We start from the raw sequence: 17,931 nt of genomic DNA, 5'->3' as shown, positions 1-17,931 counted from the left end.
ATTAATCGGTTCGCTAAACTCAGACACAACTGGGTAGTGATTTTAGTCGGTATTTTTTTGTTCTTGGCCAATTTTCCCAAAATTGGCAAAATTACTAACTATTTAGTAATTATTAACTATTTAGTAATTATTTTTTTGCCAATTTTACCAAATTACTTACTAAAATATCCACTTGTGTCTGAGTTTAGCGAACCGACATAAAAGCCAATTTTACCTGCAAATTTGTTTAACATTTTTACAGATAATTATTTATTGGTTATTAATAATTAATAAAAATTTCATGTTGAGCATGTAATTAAGAATGTTAATATGGAAATATATAAGATTACTTACTAGAAGAACTAGGTGACTGGGGTTTGATATGCATATGCGAATCTAAACTCATTAACTCACAACTTTGTCCGCCAGAACTGATCATTTTCTATAATATTGTATTTTTTTATAAACTCATACACCTACACACCACTCTACAGAACCTAACTTCTAACTCCACAACCAACCACTGTTTGAAGTCCATACTAATCCCTAGAAGACTTTAAAGCTTAGGGGATCGTTTGCAATGCCTGTATGAATGAACCCCTTTTGACTTAGTCGAAAGCACGACCTCTCATTGGACGGAATAGGCGAAGGGTGTGCGGAGGCCACACCCTCCCGCGTTTTTTGTATTTGCGAACATTATAGGGTGGGGTTTGAGGATCCGAAAGTCGGTGACGTGGATCGGGAATTTAATTGTTTGTATATTAGTGGCTGGCTTTAGGTCAATTGGGGAATTTTTATGAAATTGGATAATAATCTGTATTTAAAAAAAATCAATTTAATTTTATAATTTGCCTAATATGTTAAAAACTGCTATATAAAGATATAATTATATTGGTGTTCCCGTTTTAACAATATTTTTGTATTTTTCTTTCGCTAAAAATTTTATTTTGTATGCTGTTTTTCTCTCTATCTTATTTTCTTAATTTTCATATTTAATCTATATAGATTTGCTTTGATAATTTTTTTATTATTTTTGTTACCAAATGGAATATTTTCTCTGTGGTTTTATGAAAGTGTCTAGATAGTTTCATTTTACAGTTATTTTCATTTCAATTTTTTTATCCATTTTCTATTGTTATACCTATTGTTAAAAATTATGGTCCCAAGGTAATCACTAGTTTCTTAGTTTCTAATATCTCAAATTCTTTCTCTTTAATTTTAATCGTTTTATTCTGTGTTTTGCTTAATCATTTGTTATTATTACCTTCTTGTCTTCTTCTTAATATTTTCTATCTCTTCCATCCAAATCTTTGTTGGTTTTTTCAGTTTTCATAGTTTTCTTTTAAAAGAATTAGGTATCGTTTGCATATTATATTATTGCTGTACTGGTTCCATTCTTCTTTAACATATGATTTTTTTTCGTCTTTTTGTGTTCTTCATTATAATGTTCACATTATCATTGTTATGCGGCAAAATACTGAAATGCGTTTGTCTCAAATGTGTGTGTGTCATGTACCGAAACGTACTGAGTGGTTTCCGAGCGTAGTTATAACATATCGTCGGCCTCATATTATGAAAAGTGCATAAGTCCCAAAATAAGCAAAAATGAGATTTTTGCGCCATCTGATTAATATTTATGGTACGCATGCATAGCAAGACAAAAAAGTTCAAAAAAGTCAATAGATATCGCTAGAACCACAAAAAAGAATTCTACCCAACTCCACGGCGTTGGGTGAATCACATGAAACTTGCCAAAGTCCATCATTGTCATTGAGGTTAGATGTACTTTTGCTGCGCTGCTGTGTTATATCTTCAAGAAAAGTATTAGGTATAAGCTAACTATCTTCATGGAAATAGTGTAAACTTATTGAAGGTAAGTTCAATTTGATCATATTATTATAGTTTTTATGTTATCTACATTTAAGTAGCATTATTATCCTTAAAACCTCACATTTGTTTTTCTTGTGCGACTTAAGCATTATCACAGTTTATTTTTGGCGACTGTTTGAGTTACGCACATTTCTTCATGATTTTCGTTATTAAATTTGCCTCCAAATAAGTCCAAAAAATTTCCTTATTTCAAAAATGAAAGTTGCCTAACTCCATTTTTAAAGTAATAATATTTTAAAAATAGATCTATCTTTATGCGAAGGCTGCCGGACACTATTCTGTGTCAAATAAGATAAAGTTTTAAGTCAAAATCATTATTTAAATCAGTTTTTTTGGTCTCCTGTAAAATTTGTTAATTTGGACTTAGGCACTTTTCATATAAGGCCGACGATATGTGAATGTCGTGTTAATGCTAGGTGCTTCAGAATGGTTCTTAGTTTTCAGAAAATTTTTTATCGTGGAGTGCTATTTTCGGTCATACAGAAAAGGTCGCGAAAGCTGCCCAAGCTAAAATCAACAATGGTTTCAGCAGGACGAGGCAACTGTCACACGGCCAGGAAGTCTCTTCGAATACTGCATGATAATTTTGGAAAATTCTTTATATTTTTACAGCCAATTCGACCGTTTTGTCTATATATCTATTCAGATAGTTCCATTCCAGCGATATAATATCATTTTACAATAATTTTTTATCTTTTTTTTTTGTCTAAATTTTTCTATTTTGTATTGTTATGTCATTAGAAATTATGGTCTTTAGGTAATCACAATACCCACATAATGTGTTTCTCATCTTTCCAATTCTGTCTCTTTTACTTAAATCGTTTTATTCTGTATTTCGTTTTTATTATAATTACAGTCTTGTCTTTGTTTATTTCCATCTTCATATTTTCTCTTTTTTCCATCCAAATCGTTGTTCGTTTTTTTAAGTCGTTTTGTAGCTTTCTTTTAAAAGATTTAGATCGGTGACGTGGTTCTGGAATTTAAGTAATTATTTTTTGTATATTAGTGGCTGGCTTTAGGTAAATTGGGGAATTTTTATAAAATTGATCATTATTTTTTACCAATAATCGGTATTTGAAAAAAATTCAATTTTTATTTTATAATTTACTTTGTTAAATAATATATTGTGTTTACGTAGGATTAAGCCACAATTGATTGTAATCATAATTATTACATTTTTAACTAAAAAATTTGACGTGTCGATATTCACTCTGGAAATGGTTTTCAGAACCTTATAATTTTCTAATAGTCTAAGAGCTAGTGAACCCTCCGACTAATGGTCGTCCTGTAAGACTAGAAATTTTTCTAGTGATAATTCATAGCACACCAAGGCTAAAAACCATGACCTGGCAGGCCTCAGTGGTGCACGTGTATCTACCAGGTGAATCGAAAAGTGCAAATTTATGAGGTAAAATAAACTTTCTCCTGTAAGGTTTAAATTTAAGTATGTGTTTGAGTAAGTCATTCAGAAGAAATGTGTACAATGACAGGCGATTCTGAAGAGCATAAGACCTTGCCAGGCGAGGGGAAAGATTAGGGGTTTTTCCTAAAATTATCTTTTTTGCATCGAACAAAGTTTTTTAGGTTTTTTGAATCATTCCAAACAGAAAACGTCTTTAGTGATTTTTCTCTTAAGTTAATAGTTTTTTCTATATAAGCGATTGAAAATTTTGAAAATTACGAAATCGGCCATTTTTAACCCTAAATCGGACATTTATCTAAAAATTTCAATGTTGCCAAGATACGTAGATATTCTTTAAACATTGATTGATGAAATCCCGAAGAGTTTTTTGCAATAAAATATCGAAAACCCCTTTGTTTTTTTAATGGCTAATCAAGCAGGTGCGACACTGTAGTATAAGTGAGGACGTTTGAGTTTGCATAAATTCATTATCTACAGAATGGGCAAATTTCAAGCGAAATCGTCAGACAGGTCGATTTTTATTTTTAAATTAGGACTTTTTGGAATATATATATATAATACTAGTGACGTTATCCATCTGAGCGTGATGACGTAATCGATGTTTTTTTAAATGAGAGTAGGGGTTGTGTGATAGCACATTTGAAAGGTTATTTAATTATCTATTCACTAATGTAAACATTAACATAATTATTTATACAGGGTGTACAAAAAATTTTTTTTATTAAATTAACTTTGATTAAATTTGACAAATAGAAGAATTTTTTTTTTGTACACCCTGTATAAATAATTATGTTAATGTTTATATTACTGAATAGAGAATTAAATAACCTTTCAAATAAGCTATCACACAACCCCTACCCTTATTTAAAAAAATCATCGATTACGTCATCACGCCCAGATGGATGACGTCACTAGTATTATATATATGCCAAAAAGTCCTAAGTCAAAAATAAAAATCGACCTGTCTAAGGATTTTGCTTGAAATTTGCCCATTCTCGAGATAATGAATTTATGCAAACTCAAACGTCCTCACTTATACTACAGTGTCGCACACGCTTGATTAGCAATTAAAAAAACAAAGGGGTTTTCGATATTTTATTGCAAAAAACTCTTCGGAATTTCATCAATCCATGTTAAAAGAATATCTACGTACCTTGGAAACATTGAAATTTTTAGATAAATGTCCGATGTAGGGTTAAAAATGGCCGATTTCTCAATTTTCAAAATTTTCAATCGCTCATATAACAAAATCTATTAACTTAAGAGAAAAATCACCACAGATGTTTTCTGTTTCAAATGATTCAAAAAATCTAAAAAAAATTTGTTCGATGCAAAAAGAATAATTTTAGGAAAAACCCCTAATCTTTCCCTTCGTCTGGCAAGGTCTTATGCTCTTCAGAATCGCCTGTCATTGTACACATTACTTCTAAATGACTTACTCAAACACATACTTAAATTTAAACCTTACAGGATAAAGTTTATTTTACCCCCTAAATTTGCACTTTTCGATTCACCTGGTAGATACACGTGCACCGCTGAGGCCTGCCAGGTCATGGTTTTTAGCCTTGGTGTGCTATGAATTATCACTAGAAAAATTTTTAGCCTTACAGGACGACCGTTAGTCGGAGGGTTCACTAGCTCTTAGACTATAAATTTGTACCTTAACTTTATAATTTTCGAAATAGTTTCAGGACTATTTAATTTATAATTTTTTATTGTGTAAAAAACTCCTATATTAAATATTATAAGGTTAGAATAATAATGTTCCCGTTTACCAATTTTTTTTCACTGACAATTTTATTCCTTCTATGGTTTATCTAATATGGTTCTTAATTTTCATATATGTTCTATCCAGTTTTCCTTTGATGATTTTTTTTTATATTATTACTACCAAATTGAATATTTTCTCAAAAATTGTATTTTTTCTAGTCTTTCCAGTTAGTTTTATTCCAGCGAAATAGCCATCAGTTTCGATTGTTTTTTTACAATTTTTCTTAATTTTTTCCATTTTCTATTGTTATATCATTAGAAATTATGGTCCTCAGGTAAGTAATCATATATTTTTAATATCTTAATCTTATTTTCAATATTCTTTTTTTATATAGGTATATTTCTATCTGCATATTTTCTATCCCTTCCATCAAAATCTTTGTTGGTATTTTCACTTTTTCGTAGCTTTCTTCTAAAAGAATTAGATCGGTCCAAAAGTCGGTGACGTGGTTAGGAAATTTAATTGTTTGTATATTAGTGGCTGCCTTTAGATCAATTGGGGAATTTTTATAAAATTGAATATTAATTTTTTTCTACAACCGTGTTAAAAATGCAATTTTTAGCACTCCATACGAGCGTTAAAAATGCTACTTTAAGGCACTAGTTCTTTAAAATATTTTTAAGGCACTGCAGTTCGTATTGACCGTATACGCTCTGAGCTTCGCTGGTGGCGCTCCTAGCGGATTACTGGAATTATCTTTCACCGGTAATTTTTAAATTTATTATTTAATTGTTATCGCTTAACATTTACAACGCAAAAAATTAATTAAATTGTAATCGATTTTTTGAAGATTTTGCTAATCATTTTGACGTTCTATTGATAAAATATGAATTTCTTACTTCAGATACTTTCACAATTATCGTGTAGATGGCGCTAAGATTTTTAGATTAAATTATAATTACATATTACGGAACATTAAAAAAACTTAAATTCAGTATTTAAAACGTAAGTATATTTAAGGTAAAAATATATACCACAGCTTTGACCAACTAATATTTTTTATAATTAATGTTTTTAATTTTAATTTTACATTAATCACTTTGACATATTTATGTCAAATTTCCGGTAAACGTTTACAGACTTGCCACTACTGGCGCTCGAGAATTTGTAAATATCCCCTCTACGTACGAGCTCACAGCGGATAGGCAATTTTGAAGTAATGTCAAAAAAATATAAAAATTGAATGTCAGTCAAGTTCAAGTAAAAGTTTTTGTAGATATTGTCCTGTAATTACGTTTGTAGAAAAAATATTGTATGATATGCGTGTTAAAAAGTACATTTTTAAGGTACTCATGTGAATTGGAGAACTCACTATCGCTCATTCTGCAAACTTTCACATGCGTGCCTTAAACGTGTACTTTTAACACTTACGGGACAGGAGGGCAAGATGGAAGGATAGGGCAAGATGGAAATTACCCATAAAACCCGAACTGCGCAATGAAGCGCCCGGATCCACACTCACACAGATGCAGGCGAACCTCTTCCATTTACAAACGACGGCTCAGTCAGTTCAGGTCAGCTAATGAGTGTACACTAGGGTGGATCAAAAAATCGAAGTTTCGAAAACTGTTTTGGAATAGTGCGCAAAAGTTGCTAACTTGTATTACAAACCTAATCTTTATTTGCGATTTTTCAAAAAAATTTCATCTTCTGCCCTCTACCGGGGGTCGAAAAAATAGAAAAAAATAAAAAATACGAACTGATTTTAATTGAAAAGTTAAGTAATAAGTACATGTTATTATTATAATAATGATATCCAACTGAAATATTTTTGAAATATGTCATATGTATTCTTCCACTCACTCACCACCCTCCCCCTTAATTTTGATTATTTATTGTTTGAAGTCTTTTTTGGACTCAAATGTTGGCATATCTTTGCGCGAATCAATTTTTGCCTTGATAAAACTGTCTTTTTTTGTGATCCAATATCAATTGCGATATCAATACCGAAATGCAGCGATATCAATGATTTTCTCAGGAGATCCGGTAATAATATTATTCAAATCCTCTACTTTCAAACCTTGACGCAAACGGAGGACAAGTTATTTTATTGTTTTGCCAATCAATAAGATCAACATAGTCATATGCGTCAAAATTAATTTGTGGAATAATAAAAGGTCGGATGTTAGATGAATCATTATTGGCCTTAGTTTTTGCATTGAGAATGCTACGATGTGCAAGCTCTCTTATATGCGGGCAAGTGGCATGCATCATACATAGCAGAAGTTTTTCCTGATGTACAAAATAGGCATTTCTTTGAATTACAGCGTCTATACACTTTTCAAATTTTGCTCTAGGTATCGACTACGCTTTATTGTTTGTAAAACATGCTTTGCACCATTCACACATGATGAATTGCATTTGATCTGGATCAAGGAGCATAAACCATGACAATAAATTTGGTCAGTTCCTTTACTTCTAATGTTGGATTTTCAGTACTAACATAAAGACATAGAATGCGATTCGCCAACGTTAGCCATCGAAAATGACTCAACTTTCCAGGGCTTCGGCTTAATAAATCGACAGAAAATTCCGCTGTATATATTGCAACACAAATTTGAAACAAATATTTCTGATCGTCACAAATCAATTTAATCTGCTCTATTTGATTTCCTATAGTTCCTGCAAAATCTCTTGGACCTTGAGCTTGACCGTCAAGCTTTTGGAAAAGATGCCTTAAAGGCAATTCATTAGAGTGAAGCTGAATTACACCATTTTTTCTTCCCGTATTTACCACAGTTCTGTCACATCCTACTACCACTAGTTCTTCTACTTCTTCTTCAAGTGCCGTCTCCTAATCGGAGGTTGGATATCATCATCACTATCTTTACTCTACCCACCGCTGCTCTAAAGAGTTATATAGAACTGCATCTAAACCAGTCCCAAAATTCTACATTATACCTATAACTCTCTAAAAAGTTCACAATACGTCGACAAATGCTTAGAGTCGATTCAGAAAGGGGTACTGTGTGAGTGTGACCTAAAAATATGGAGCCTGGCTCTTGAACTAAAGAAACATGTTCTTCAATTGCGGTTTTTCTGTGGTGCTTGCCCTAAATATTTTCGATAACGAAGGTTTTATCTTTCCTTTCGTCAAAATATATGGCCTTCAAAGTTTCGGGAAAGTTTTGCATAAAACCTTTTCTTGATTTGTCTCTTGCTCTTCTCAGTTTGTTTCTGTCTATCATATTTTTCGTGTTAACGTTGGTAACAATTCCAAGGTCTTGTAGCTCTGCCGTTGCCACAGCTGCTGCAGATCTGTCCGATAGCCCATAGTGGTCACAAACTTTGGCCAAGGTAGGAAGTTTAAAATAATTTTGTGAACATTGAAAGTGTAGGACTAATAAACATTACTAAAAGTCCAAAGGCGCAGCAACCCCGCACCCCTAAGTTTGGACTAGACTAAACAAACCAGGACCGCCAGGACCAGGCTCCCGTTAGTAATGCCAAATTTATTTTTTCGTTTTTCAAAAGCATGTAGAGGGCAGAAGATGTAATTTTATCCAAAAGTCGTAATGATACTTTCTTATTGTCGTTACTAAAGGTAAATTTTGGTGCCTATTTCAATTCAAGTTGTCAATTTTTTTTAATTTTGTAATTTTTACTCCAACATTTTTTTTTCGATTTTCAAAGGCCGGTAGAGGGCAGAAGATGTAATTTTATCAAAAAATTTTAATGCAACTTTTTTATTGTCTTTACTAAAGGTAACTTTTGGTGGGTTATCCAAATCAATGTGTCAATTTTTTTTTAATTTTGCGATAATCGATCCACCCTAGTGTACATACGCTTCCCTCTGATTTTCGTAGTTAAATATTACGCAATTATTGAATTTTTGTGATACGATTATTTAAACAAGGTGTATAATAATATTATTATTATGCATTTATAGAAAGTATCTATTAGGTACAGGTTATCTGAATTGATATTTAAATAAGAAAAATAATAAAGCATTTTTAAAATATTGATATTATTATTGGAAAGGGGCATATGGGCAAGATGGAAAATTGCAATTTAGGGCAAGTTGGAAGATAATAGTTGGGCAAAAATAAAAGCAAGGAAATAGGAACCAGCGAGAATAAAAGAAAAGGTAAAGGAAAAGGGACAAAATCAGAAAAAGTTAAAAATATTGTACAACATTTAGAACAGTCTTCACAAAATGATGTTTTCTGTGTATGTGGTGAACGTTATGTGGAATCGCTCACAGAAGACTGGGTACAATGTCCTGTTAGGCCAGGGTAATAAGACAAAAATATACCCTGTTCGTGACACTTCAGCAGCCAGGGTACTGAAGCGTTTTTTTGACAAGTAATACCTATAGGAACAAATTGTAACTATTTCCTGCGTAGGATCTGGCGGCCATTTTTATTTATAAACAATTAACTGTCAAAAAATGGCATTTTTCCCTTTTTTTTTCAAATCAATGAAAAACAGTGAAACTTATGGTTTTCTTAGTACAAATATCTTTGAGAGTATGGAAAAAGCTTTAAAATGACGTATCACAAAGTTTGATATACTCATTTATTGTTAATATAATTGCAAAAAAGGTCAGAATTGCAAAAAAAATTAATTTCGCAATATCTATTGTAAAAATTAGTGTAGAGCTTTGAAATTTTTGTCATATAAAAAGTATCGTAAATCTTTCCATATAAACTTTTTGGATAACTTTTTCCAAAAAAATTAAATTTTTTTACCCTGTTTTAACTGCACAACTACCAAGTAATGTTATTTATATCATAATTGATAAAAAATTGTAATAAATATATATAATTTCTTATATAACAAAGTGAAAAGTTTATAAGGAAAGATTTACGATACTTTTGCATAATTATTTATTACTAATAAATGCATTTTTTATTCGCTATTTTTAAACCAAGATGAAAATATAGCTCATCCTCTTTCATTTGACACCTGTGGAATGGTTCTATCGTCATTTTTTTTCTGACTTATGTTATTGCAAAAAAAATGCTCTCTGGGATAAACAATTTGAATAAAATTAAACAATTGAATGAATCGCTTTGAAATTTTTATCACATATTAAGCACCAAAGAACCCTTATATGACAAAAATTTCAAAGCTCTACACTAATTTTTACAATAGATATTGCAAAATTATTTTTTTTGCAATTCCGACCTTTTTTCGCAATTATATTAACAATAAATGAGTACCTATATCAAACTTTGTAATACGTCATTTTAAAGCTTTTTCCATAATCTCAAAGACATTTGTGCTAAGAAAACCATAAGTTTCACTGTTTTCCATTGATTTGAAAAAAAAGGGAAAAATGCCATTTTTTTACACTTAATTGTTTATAAATAGAAATGGCCGCCAGATCCTACGCAGGAAATAGTTACAATTTGCTTTTATAGGTATTACCTGTCGAAAAAACGCTTCAGTACCCTGGCTGCTCGAGTGTTATGGGAAAAACCGTATTACCCTGGACTATGTATGTAATGGTTGGGCACATGAATTGTGTACCGACACAGAAGATGGCAGTTTTATGTGTGTAAACTGTAAAATGTAGTGCTTTCCTCTACATTCCATCTTGCCCGAACAAGCTTTCCATCCTGCCCTCAGGGTAAGGGTAAGATGGAATTTTTGACATTATTTTTTAATTAGTCATAAAAAAATTCTACTTAATATTAATAATATTTAATGGCTGACTTTTGTAACTGTAAGGTCTCTTTCCAGAATGATTAAAATGAAAGTTTTGTATTACGTTGTTTTATTTTTTACACATTATAAAGTTCAGCCTTCCGTCTTGCCCTCCCTTCCCCTATATCATAAAAATAACTATTATCAACTGGATAATCTGTATTTGAAAAAAAAAATTATTTTTTCTACAACCACTATTCAAAGTGCACTTTTCTGCACGGTTTTATGTTAGCAAACTTGATATTTTCTCACAGTATAAGATATTTGACATTAGTGTGCAGAAAAGTGACGTTTCTGTGCCGCAAAGTGACGTTTCTGTGCCGCAAAGTTCTTTTCTGCACAGTTGACTACCTCATTCTGAGTAACGTTATATTCTGTTTACATCCGTAGACTACCGCATTCTGAGTAACGTTATATTCTGTTTACATCCGTGGTTAAACTTTAGACAAATATATAACCTATAAGACAATTATTATATTTAACTATAGCATAGAAACTAAATTATGGATGTTACAACTGTTTTATTTTACAATTTTATTCTTATTAAACATTTTATAATTATCAAATAACCAATAAGGATTTAGCAACCTGTGCAAGAGACGTCGAATGAAGTAGGTTTTGTGTAAATCCGTGACTGCGGATACAAATATAATGTGTAATAATTGTTTAAATTTAAACAAATTAAGGCAGTGCATTAATTTTTTAACTGATTTCTGTGCAATTTATTTAGGTATAAGGAATTTAAATTGATTAGTAGGTATTAATTAAATACAGTTTAAAATTTATCACATAGGTACCTAGTATAATTAATCGTCGTTTGGAAATTGTGATTTTTATTTTTAGTAAAAACTGTGCTTGTAGAAAAAGTATAGTGTGAAACACGTGCAGAAAGGTAATTTCGCACTCGTTTGAATTGCGGCACTCGCTTGCGCTCGTACCGCAACTTTTCAAACTCGTGAGAAATTAGTACCTTTCTGCACTTGTTGCACAATATACTATTATAAGTTTCTGTGTTTAAATATTGTGTTTACATGAGAAACACAATTGATTGTAATTTGATAAGAAACTTGACGTTTCTATTTCTAATCTGGAAATCATTCTGAGGCCAATTTTCTTAATGTGTACCTTAGCCTTATAATTTTCGATATACATAGTTTCAGAACCTTGTAACATTTTATTAACGTGTTAAAAACTCCTATATAAGATTATGGTGTTTAGAACTGGTGTTTTCCGTTCACCAATTTCTTTGCATTTTTTTTGCTAACAATTTTATTCCTTCTACGGATTTTCTGTTTATCTTCTCTCATTAATTTTCAGATTTGTTCTATCTAGTGCTCCTTTGATGATATTTTTTATATTTATAGATATATCAAATCAGTTTTTAATTCTTCTTGTAATTTTTTTTTTAATTTGTCTATTTTTAATTGTTAGGTATATCACTAGAAATTATGGTCTTTAGATGGTTATATTTTTATAATCTCTCCAATTAGTTCTGTCTGATTTTGATAGTTTTATTCTGTGTTATGCTTCTATTATTATTACTTTCTTGTCTTTATTTACTTCCATTTTCATATTTTTTATCTATATCCATCCAAATCTTTGTTGGTTATAGTTTTTAGTTTTTCGTGGCTTTCTTCTCAAAGAACTAGGTCGTCTAGCTACATTAATGCATCTAGTTCCACTTTTACTGTATCAGTTGCATTCTTTTATTTCCTAGGATTTTTCTGTTCGTCTCTTTGTGTTCTTTATTATGTAAAAATAGTAGTGGACTCTGGACTCAAGCTTTTTGGACCCCATTTTTCATCATTTTTGATTATCATTTTTTGTCATTTGTTATTTAAAAACTTTTATAAGATATTTTCCAATTTACTTAAGTTATCCAGTTGCAGTTCGACAGATTCAAAATAGACAAAATTCAATTTTATTGTTATTACATTTTTTTTGTATCACAAGTACCTAAAAACCGAACAAAACAATAATTTTAGTCAAGTCGTCAGATACCAAAATGCCTCTGAATCTCTAAAAATCATATAAACAAGCTGAATATTATTGAGAATGTCAATTTTTAACCCCAAGAAGAAGCAAAAAAGTTTGCCACTTTTACCTCAGTAGAAAAAATATTTCAAACGAGAACTGAGATAATTTTGAACAGAAAGGTTTGTTAGCACTTTTTGTGTAGAAAGAACCGTTTTCTCAGAAACAACGCTTTAAGCGACCGGCGATTTTTAATGTCAGTTACGCGAGAAAAATCAATTTTTTAAATGAAATTTGTATAAACTCAAAAGGTAATAATTTGATATCTTTTGATCAGGGTGAGCTATTAACAGAAATCAAAATGCGTTTACAGGTAGATTGTGCAGTTTTCGTATGGAATTTTTGTATTCTGCTGTAAAAGAACTCAGTATCTAGAAAGCTGTTAAATAAATAAACATTGCGCGATTTTTGCCATTTTTTACGATTTTTATAAAACCAATCAAATGTATCGCTATCATTGACCGGTCGCTTTATTATAGAAGAGATATATTACATATTAAGTCTTACTCTGTCAAATGTCTTCTTGAAGTTGATCAAATATAGGAATGCAGAATGCGGCTATATTGTACTCCAATGATTTCACTGTAATCTGTCTTATGATGATAAATATGGTATCTGCATAGTAGATACCTACCTTCCTGTACGGTAAGCACCTGATTAGTCATATTTACAAGCTAAAAACTAGCAATCTATTTTGATATTCAAAAGTCGTTTAAAGGTTTGATTTGCAATTAATGTTGTTCTGAAGCTATTTTCTTGTGGCATTTTTACAATTTTAACTATTTAGAATGGGAAATAAGCCACAATATTATTAAAAAATGATTTTTAATAACGTTTCGACGCCCAAATCGGGTGCCGTTGTCAAAATACAAAATACTATTAATATAAACAAAAATGTTGTTGCTTAGTAAAAAAATTCTTCTAATAATTTATTTAATTTGACTCATTTATATCGGCAATTCAGATACATATGATACATTTTAAAGTAGAAGACTTTAAAATGATATTGCCAATATTTATGAGTTGCGTTCCTGGGACGACTTTACTGAAAGATAAAGTTGGGGTTGATTTCATGTAATCGAATGAACTATCTTTCAGTAAAGTCGTCCCAGGAACGCAACTCATAAATATTGGCAATATCATTTTAAAGTCTTCTACTTTAAAATGTATCATATGTATCTGAATTGCCGATATAAATGAGTCAAATTAAATAAATTATTAGAAGAATTTTTTTACTAAGCAACAACATTTTTGTTTATATTAATAGTATTTTGTATTTTGACAACGGCACCCGATTTGGGCGTCGAAACGTTAATAAAAATCATTTTTTAATAATATTGTGGCTTATTTCCCATTCTAAATAGTTAAAATTGCAATTAATGTTTATTAAATACTCCGTATAGGCAATTGATTATGTACTATAGAAAGGAACTACAACGTTAACGGGGTTTTATTATTTCATATGGTCAATGAATCTCTATATATGAAAAAACCGCGGAGTGCTACCATTTAAAGGGGTGCGTTTTTGAGAAATGGGTGAATTAGTCCCTGGGCACAGGTTACATTAGGGTGAGTTCTATGCACTTGTGGTACAAACACGCCTACATAAAAATTGTTTCCGGTTAAATTGCCTATCTAAATATAACTTTTTAAAGTCAAAGATACATTTTTTTACAAAAATATATTCAAAACAAAAAGCACAAAGAAACCCAAAAAGAAAGAAATTTTGTTTTTTGTCCCATAACTTTTGTCCACGGGGATATAGGTATAGACATTGCTTCACAGAAAAAAAACTTACATCATTTGACTTTAAAATGATGTCTGGTAGAGGTCATTAGGTTTTACAGTTTTCGAAATATGATTTTTCAAAGTTCGCCAATCACAGCACTTTTGGGCAATTTTCCTTGTTATTTCGCAAATATTGTTCTTTAACTTGTTTCTACGTAACTTTAGGCATATGCAATGGTACATGTAAGAGGAATAGAAATCAATTGCCTTTAAAATGTTCTACTGTATAATGTTGTACGACTTCTTTTAAAGAGGTTATCTTTTCCAAGACTTTATACTTTTAACGAGTTTTTATATGTTTTACGATTATTTTTTAAATTTCCCATTTTAACTTTTTTTCTACATTTAGGTATATATTATATAATAAAAAAAGAAAGCTTATTCTGTTTACTTTAAAATGGTGTATGATAAAAAATTCTAGGATTATTTTTGAATGATATGCTTTTTCAAAATGTAATAAGTACTTGCAACGATTTTTGATTTTAGGATTATTTTTTAAATTCCTCATTATAACTTTTTTATGTGATTGTGTGTTATGATTGAATCTTATTTTTTATAGGTAATACTTTGGATCCACTTAACTCGGCCGGATGGATTAATTCCAATATTTACTGTCAAAGCTCCTGCACCACAAGCTTTGCTTGAAAAAATAGCATGTAAATGTACCAAAGGATGTACAAAAAACTGCGGTTGTAGGAAGATAGGAATTAGTTGTTCCATATTCTGCAAAGGGTGCATGTGCATGGATACTAATTGTGGGAACTCTAAGATAACTGGTTTTTTTTTAAATGTCAACCTTTAATAGTTATTTATGATATAAGTTTTAAAAGTACACGTTTAGGGCACGCATCTGAAAGTTTGCAGAATGAGCGATAGCGAGTTCTGCAATTCACATGAGTGCCTTAAAAATGTACTTTTTAACACGCATATCATACAATAATTTTTCTACAAACGTAATTACAGGACAATATCTACAAAAACTTTTACTTGAACGTGACTGACATATTATATTATATATAGTATATATTATAAAATATTATATAATATTAATATATTATATAATAATATTATTTTATTTTTATATTATATTATAAAAATCGCTAAAAGTATAAAACCTTGAAAAACCATAATCCCTTTAAAAAGAAGTCGTACAACGTTATACAGTAAATAGACCATTTTAAAGGTAATTGATTTCTATTCCTATTATGGGTACCATTGCATATACTTAAAGTTACGTAGAAAAAAGTTACAGTACAATATTTGCGAAATAACAAAGAAAATTGCCCAAAATTGCTGTAAGTGGCGAACTTTAAAAAATCTTATTTCGAAAACTATAAATCCTAATTACCTCTACTGAACAACATTTAAAGAAGAAATATGTAGGTTGTTTTTCTTTAAAGCAATATCTATACCTATATCCTGGTGGACAAAAGTTATGGGACAAAAAACAAGATTTCTTTCTTTTGGGTTTCTTTGTGCCTTTTCTTTTGAATATATTTTTGTAAAAAAAGTATTATTGACTTTATAAAGTGATATTTAGATGGGAAATTTAACCAGGAACAATTTTTATGTAGATATGTTTGTACCAAAAGTGCATAGAACTCACCCTAATGTAACCTGTGCTCAGGGACTAATTCACCCATTTCTCAAAAACGCACCCCTTTAAATGGTAGCACTCCGCGGTTTTTTCATATATAGATGTCCATTGACCATATGAAATAATAAAACCCCGTTAACGTTGTAGTTCTTTTTAGCTATCTTATTTTGAATATAATCAATAGCCTAGTAGCAACAACTGAATTATTTTGACATTTCTCGAATTATTTTGGCCTCAAATTTTTGAAATGAAATGAAAAAGCAGAACAGCAAAATCGAATAAATGGACATACAAAGATTTTCTATCAAATACAAAAAAGGAGAAGGTAACAACAGTTTTACCAAAAAAGGAGAAAATAATAGGTACACGATAAAATGAAAGAAACGCGGTTCCATTCAGTAAAGAAAAAAGTGATTTTTGATCAGGATAGTGCACATACCCTCAAGTAGATAAGCTATTGCAACAGTAAAGTTTCTTGAAGTTTTGAGCTAGTGATTTGTTTGCACTTTTACAGGTTGCGTTTTCAGTAATAAGTAATATTTTGTCTAATTGCGACGAAATCGTTGAATAAGACAGATTTTGCAAAGACATGAATTCATTGATCTACAATTAAGACATTATAAAATTGTAAGATTTTATGAATAAAAATATGTTGAACTAGCAGGATATTATATTTATAAAATAAAATATTTTTATCTGGGAAAGTTTCGTTTTCTAATCTAGAATAGTAATTATCTTCCCTAGATGTAAGGATTTTTTTTAAAGAATCATAAAAGTCTAAATATTTACCATAATCTGGATTACACATCTCCTGTTTGGAACTATTTTACCTATTTTATTCACTTAAAATGTCACAAAAGTAGAAAGTAACAATAAACGATTCACTTTTCTTCTAACTGTATAGATTATTGAAGTAGTTATTTCTCCTTTAGACCCACCTGTACACCTTGACATAAACATTAAGTAATGTTGTTACTCACGTCTCAATTGAAAATATATCATTGTTTATCTATTAAAATTCGTTGACTCCACCACTATAAAAAATTTGTCAAAATGCGACTATTAACTTCTTATCTTGTTCACGATGATCTTGATAGTAATATACGGTTTATTTAAAAAAAGTTGATCTTGGTATAAACGATTACAGATTTGACTCATGATTAAATATTTTATTTATTGTGAATGGGATTATTTTATTACTGCAGTTCGAAGTACTGGATCAAAAACAAACTACATATTTTAAATAATAATGGGAAGCAAATAAAACAATAATTTTAAAAACAAGACATATTTTTTATATTGTTTCAACATCATTTATTTGATTAACATTTATTATTTTTACAAATATTTTTACAGGATATAAGACTTTCTAACTTCAAACATACACAATTTTCCAAACATGCAAAATGGTAAAGCTATAGTATAGGGGTGGCCAAACTGTGGCTCGAGAGCCGCATGTAGCTCTTTGAAGGATTATTTGTGGCTCTTAATGAATATACCTGAATTACTTTTAATTTTTGTGTTTTAAAATGTACAATAAAATATTCAATACAACAGCTAAGAAATACAATTTGATATAATATCAGCAGAAAAAAACAAATGTATGACATCTAAATACCCACTACGATGTAAAATCGAAGTTGATGGGAAAATAAGAAAGCAGGAAGCAAGGTTTAGATATCTGGGAATAGATATAACCAGTTAAGGAGATGTTGAAGAGGAAGTGCGACAACAAAGCTTAAAAGCAAGTAAAGCGGCAGGATCTCTTAATGACACAATCTGGAAGAACAAACACCT

General features: G+C 30.4%; 1 protein-coding gene across 1 annotated transcript in view; it reads right to left on the bottom strand.

Annotated features, from left to right (window-relative positions):
- Positions 1–17,123, bottom strand: part of LOC114325838 (nuclear receptor subfamily 2 group E member 1) — a 64,903-nt gene extending 47,780 nt beyond the window's left edge. Inside the window, exon 1 of the mRNA XM_028273970.2 lies at positions 16,924–17,123. Within this exon, the coding sequence (XP_028129771.1) occupies positions 16,924–16,942 (19 nt within the window). The 5' untranslated portion in view covers positions 16,943–17,123. The remainder of the gene's footprint in view (positions 1–16,923) is intronic.
- Positions 17,124–17,931: the final 808 nt, after the last annotated feature.

Source organism: Diabrotica virgifera, chromosome 4 (assembly GCF_917563875.1).
Source record: "Diabrotica virgifera virgifera chromosome 4, PGI_DIABVI_V3a".
NCBI classification, from domain to species: Eukaryota; Metazoa; Arthropoda; class Insecta; order Coleoptera; family Chrysomelidae; genus Diabrotica; species Diabrotica virgifera.
The sequence above is the reverse complement of the archived record's forward strand: the minus strand, read 5'-3'. Positions and strand labels throughout refer to the sequence as shown.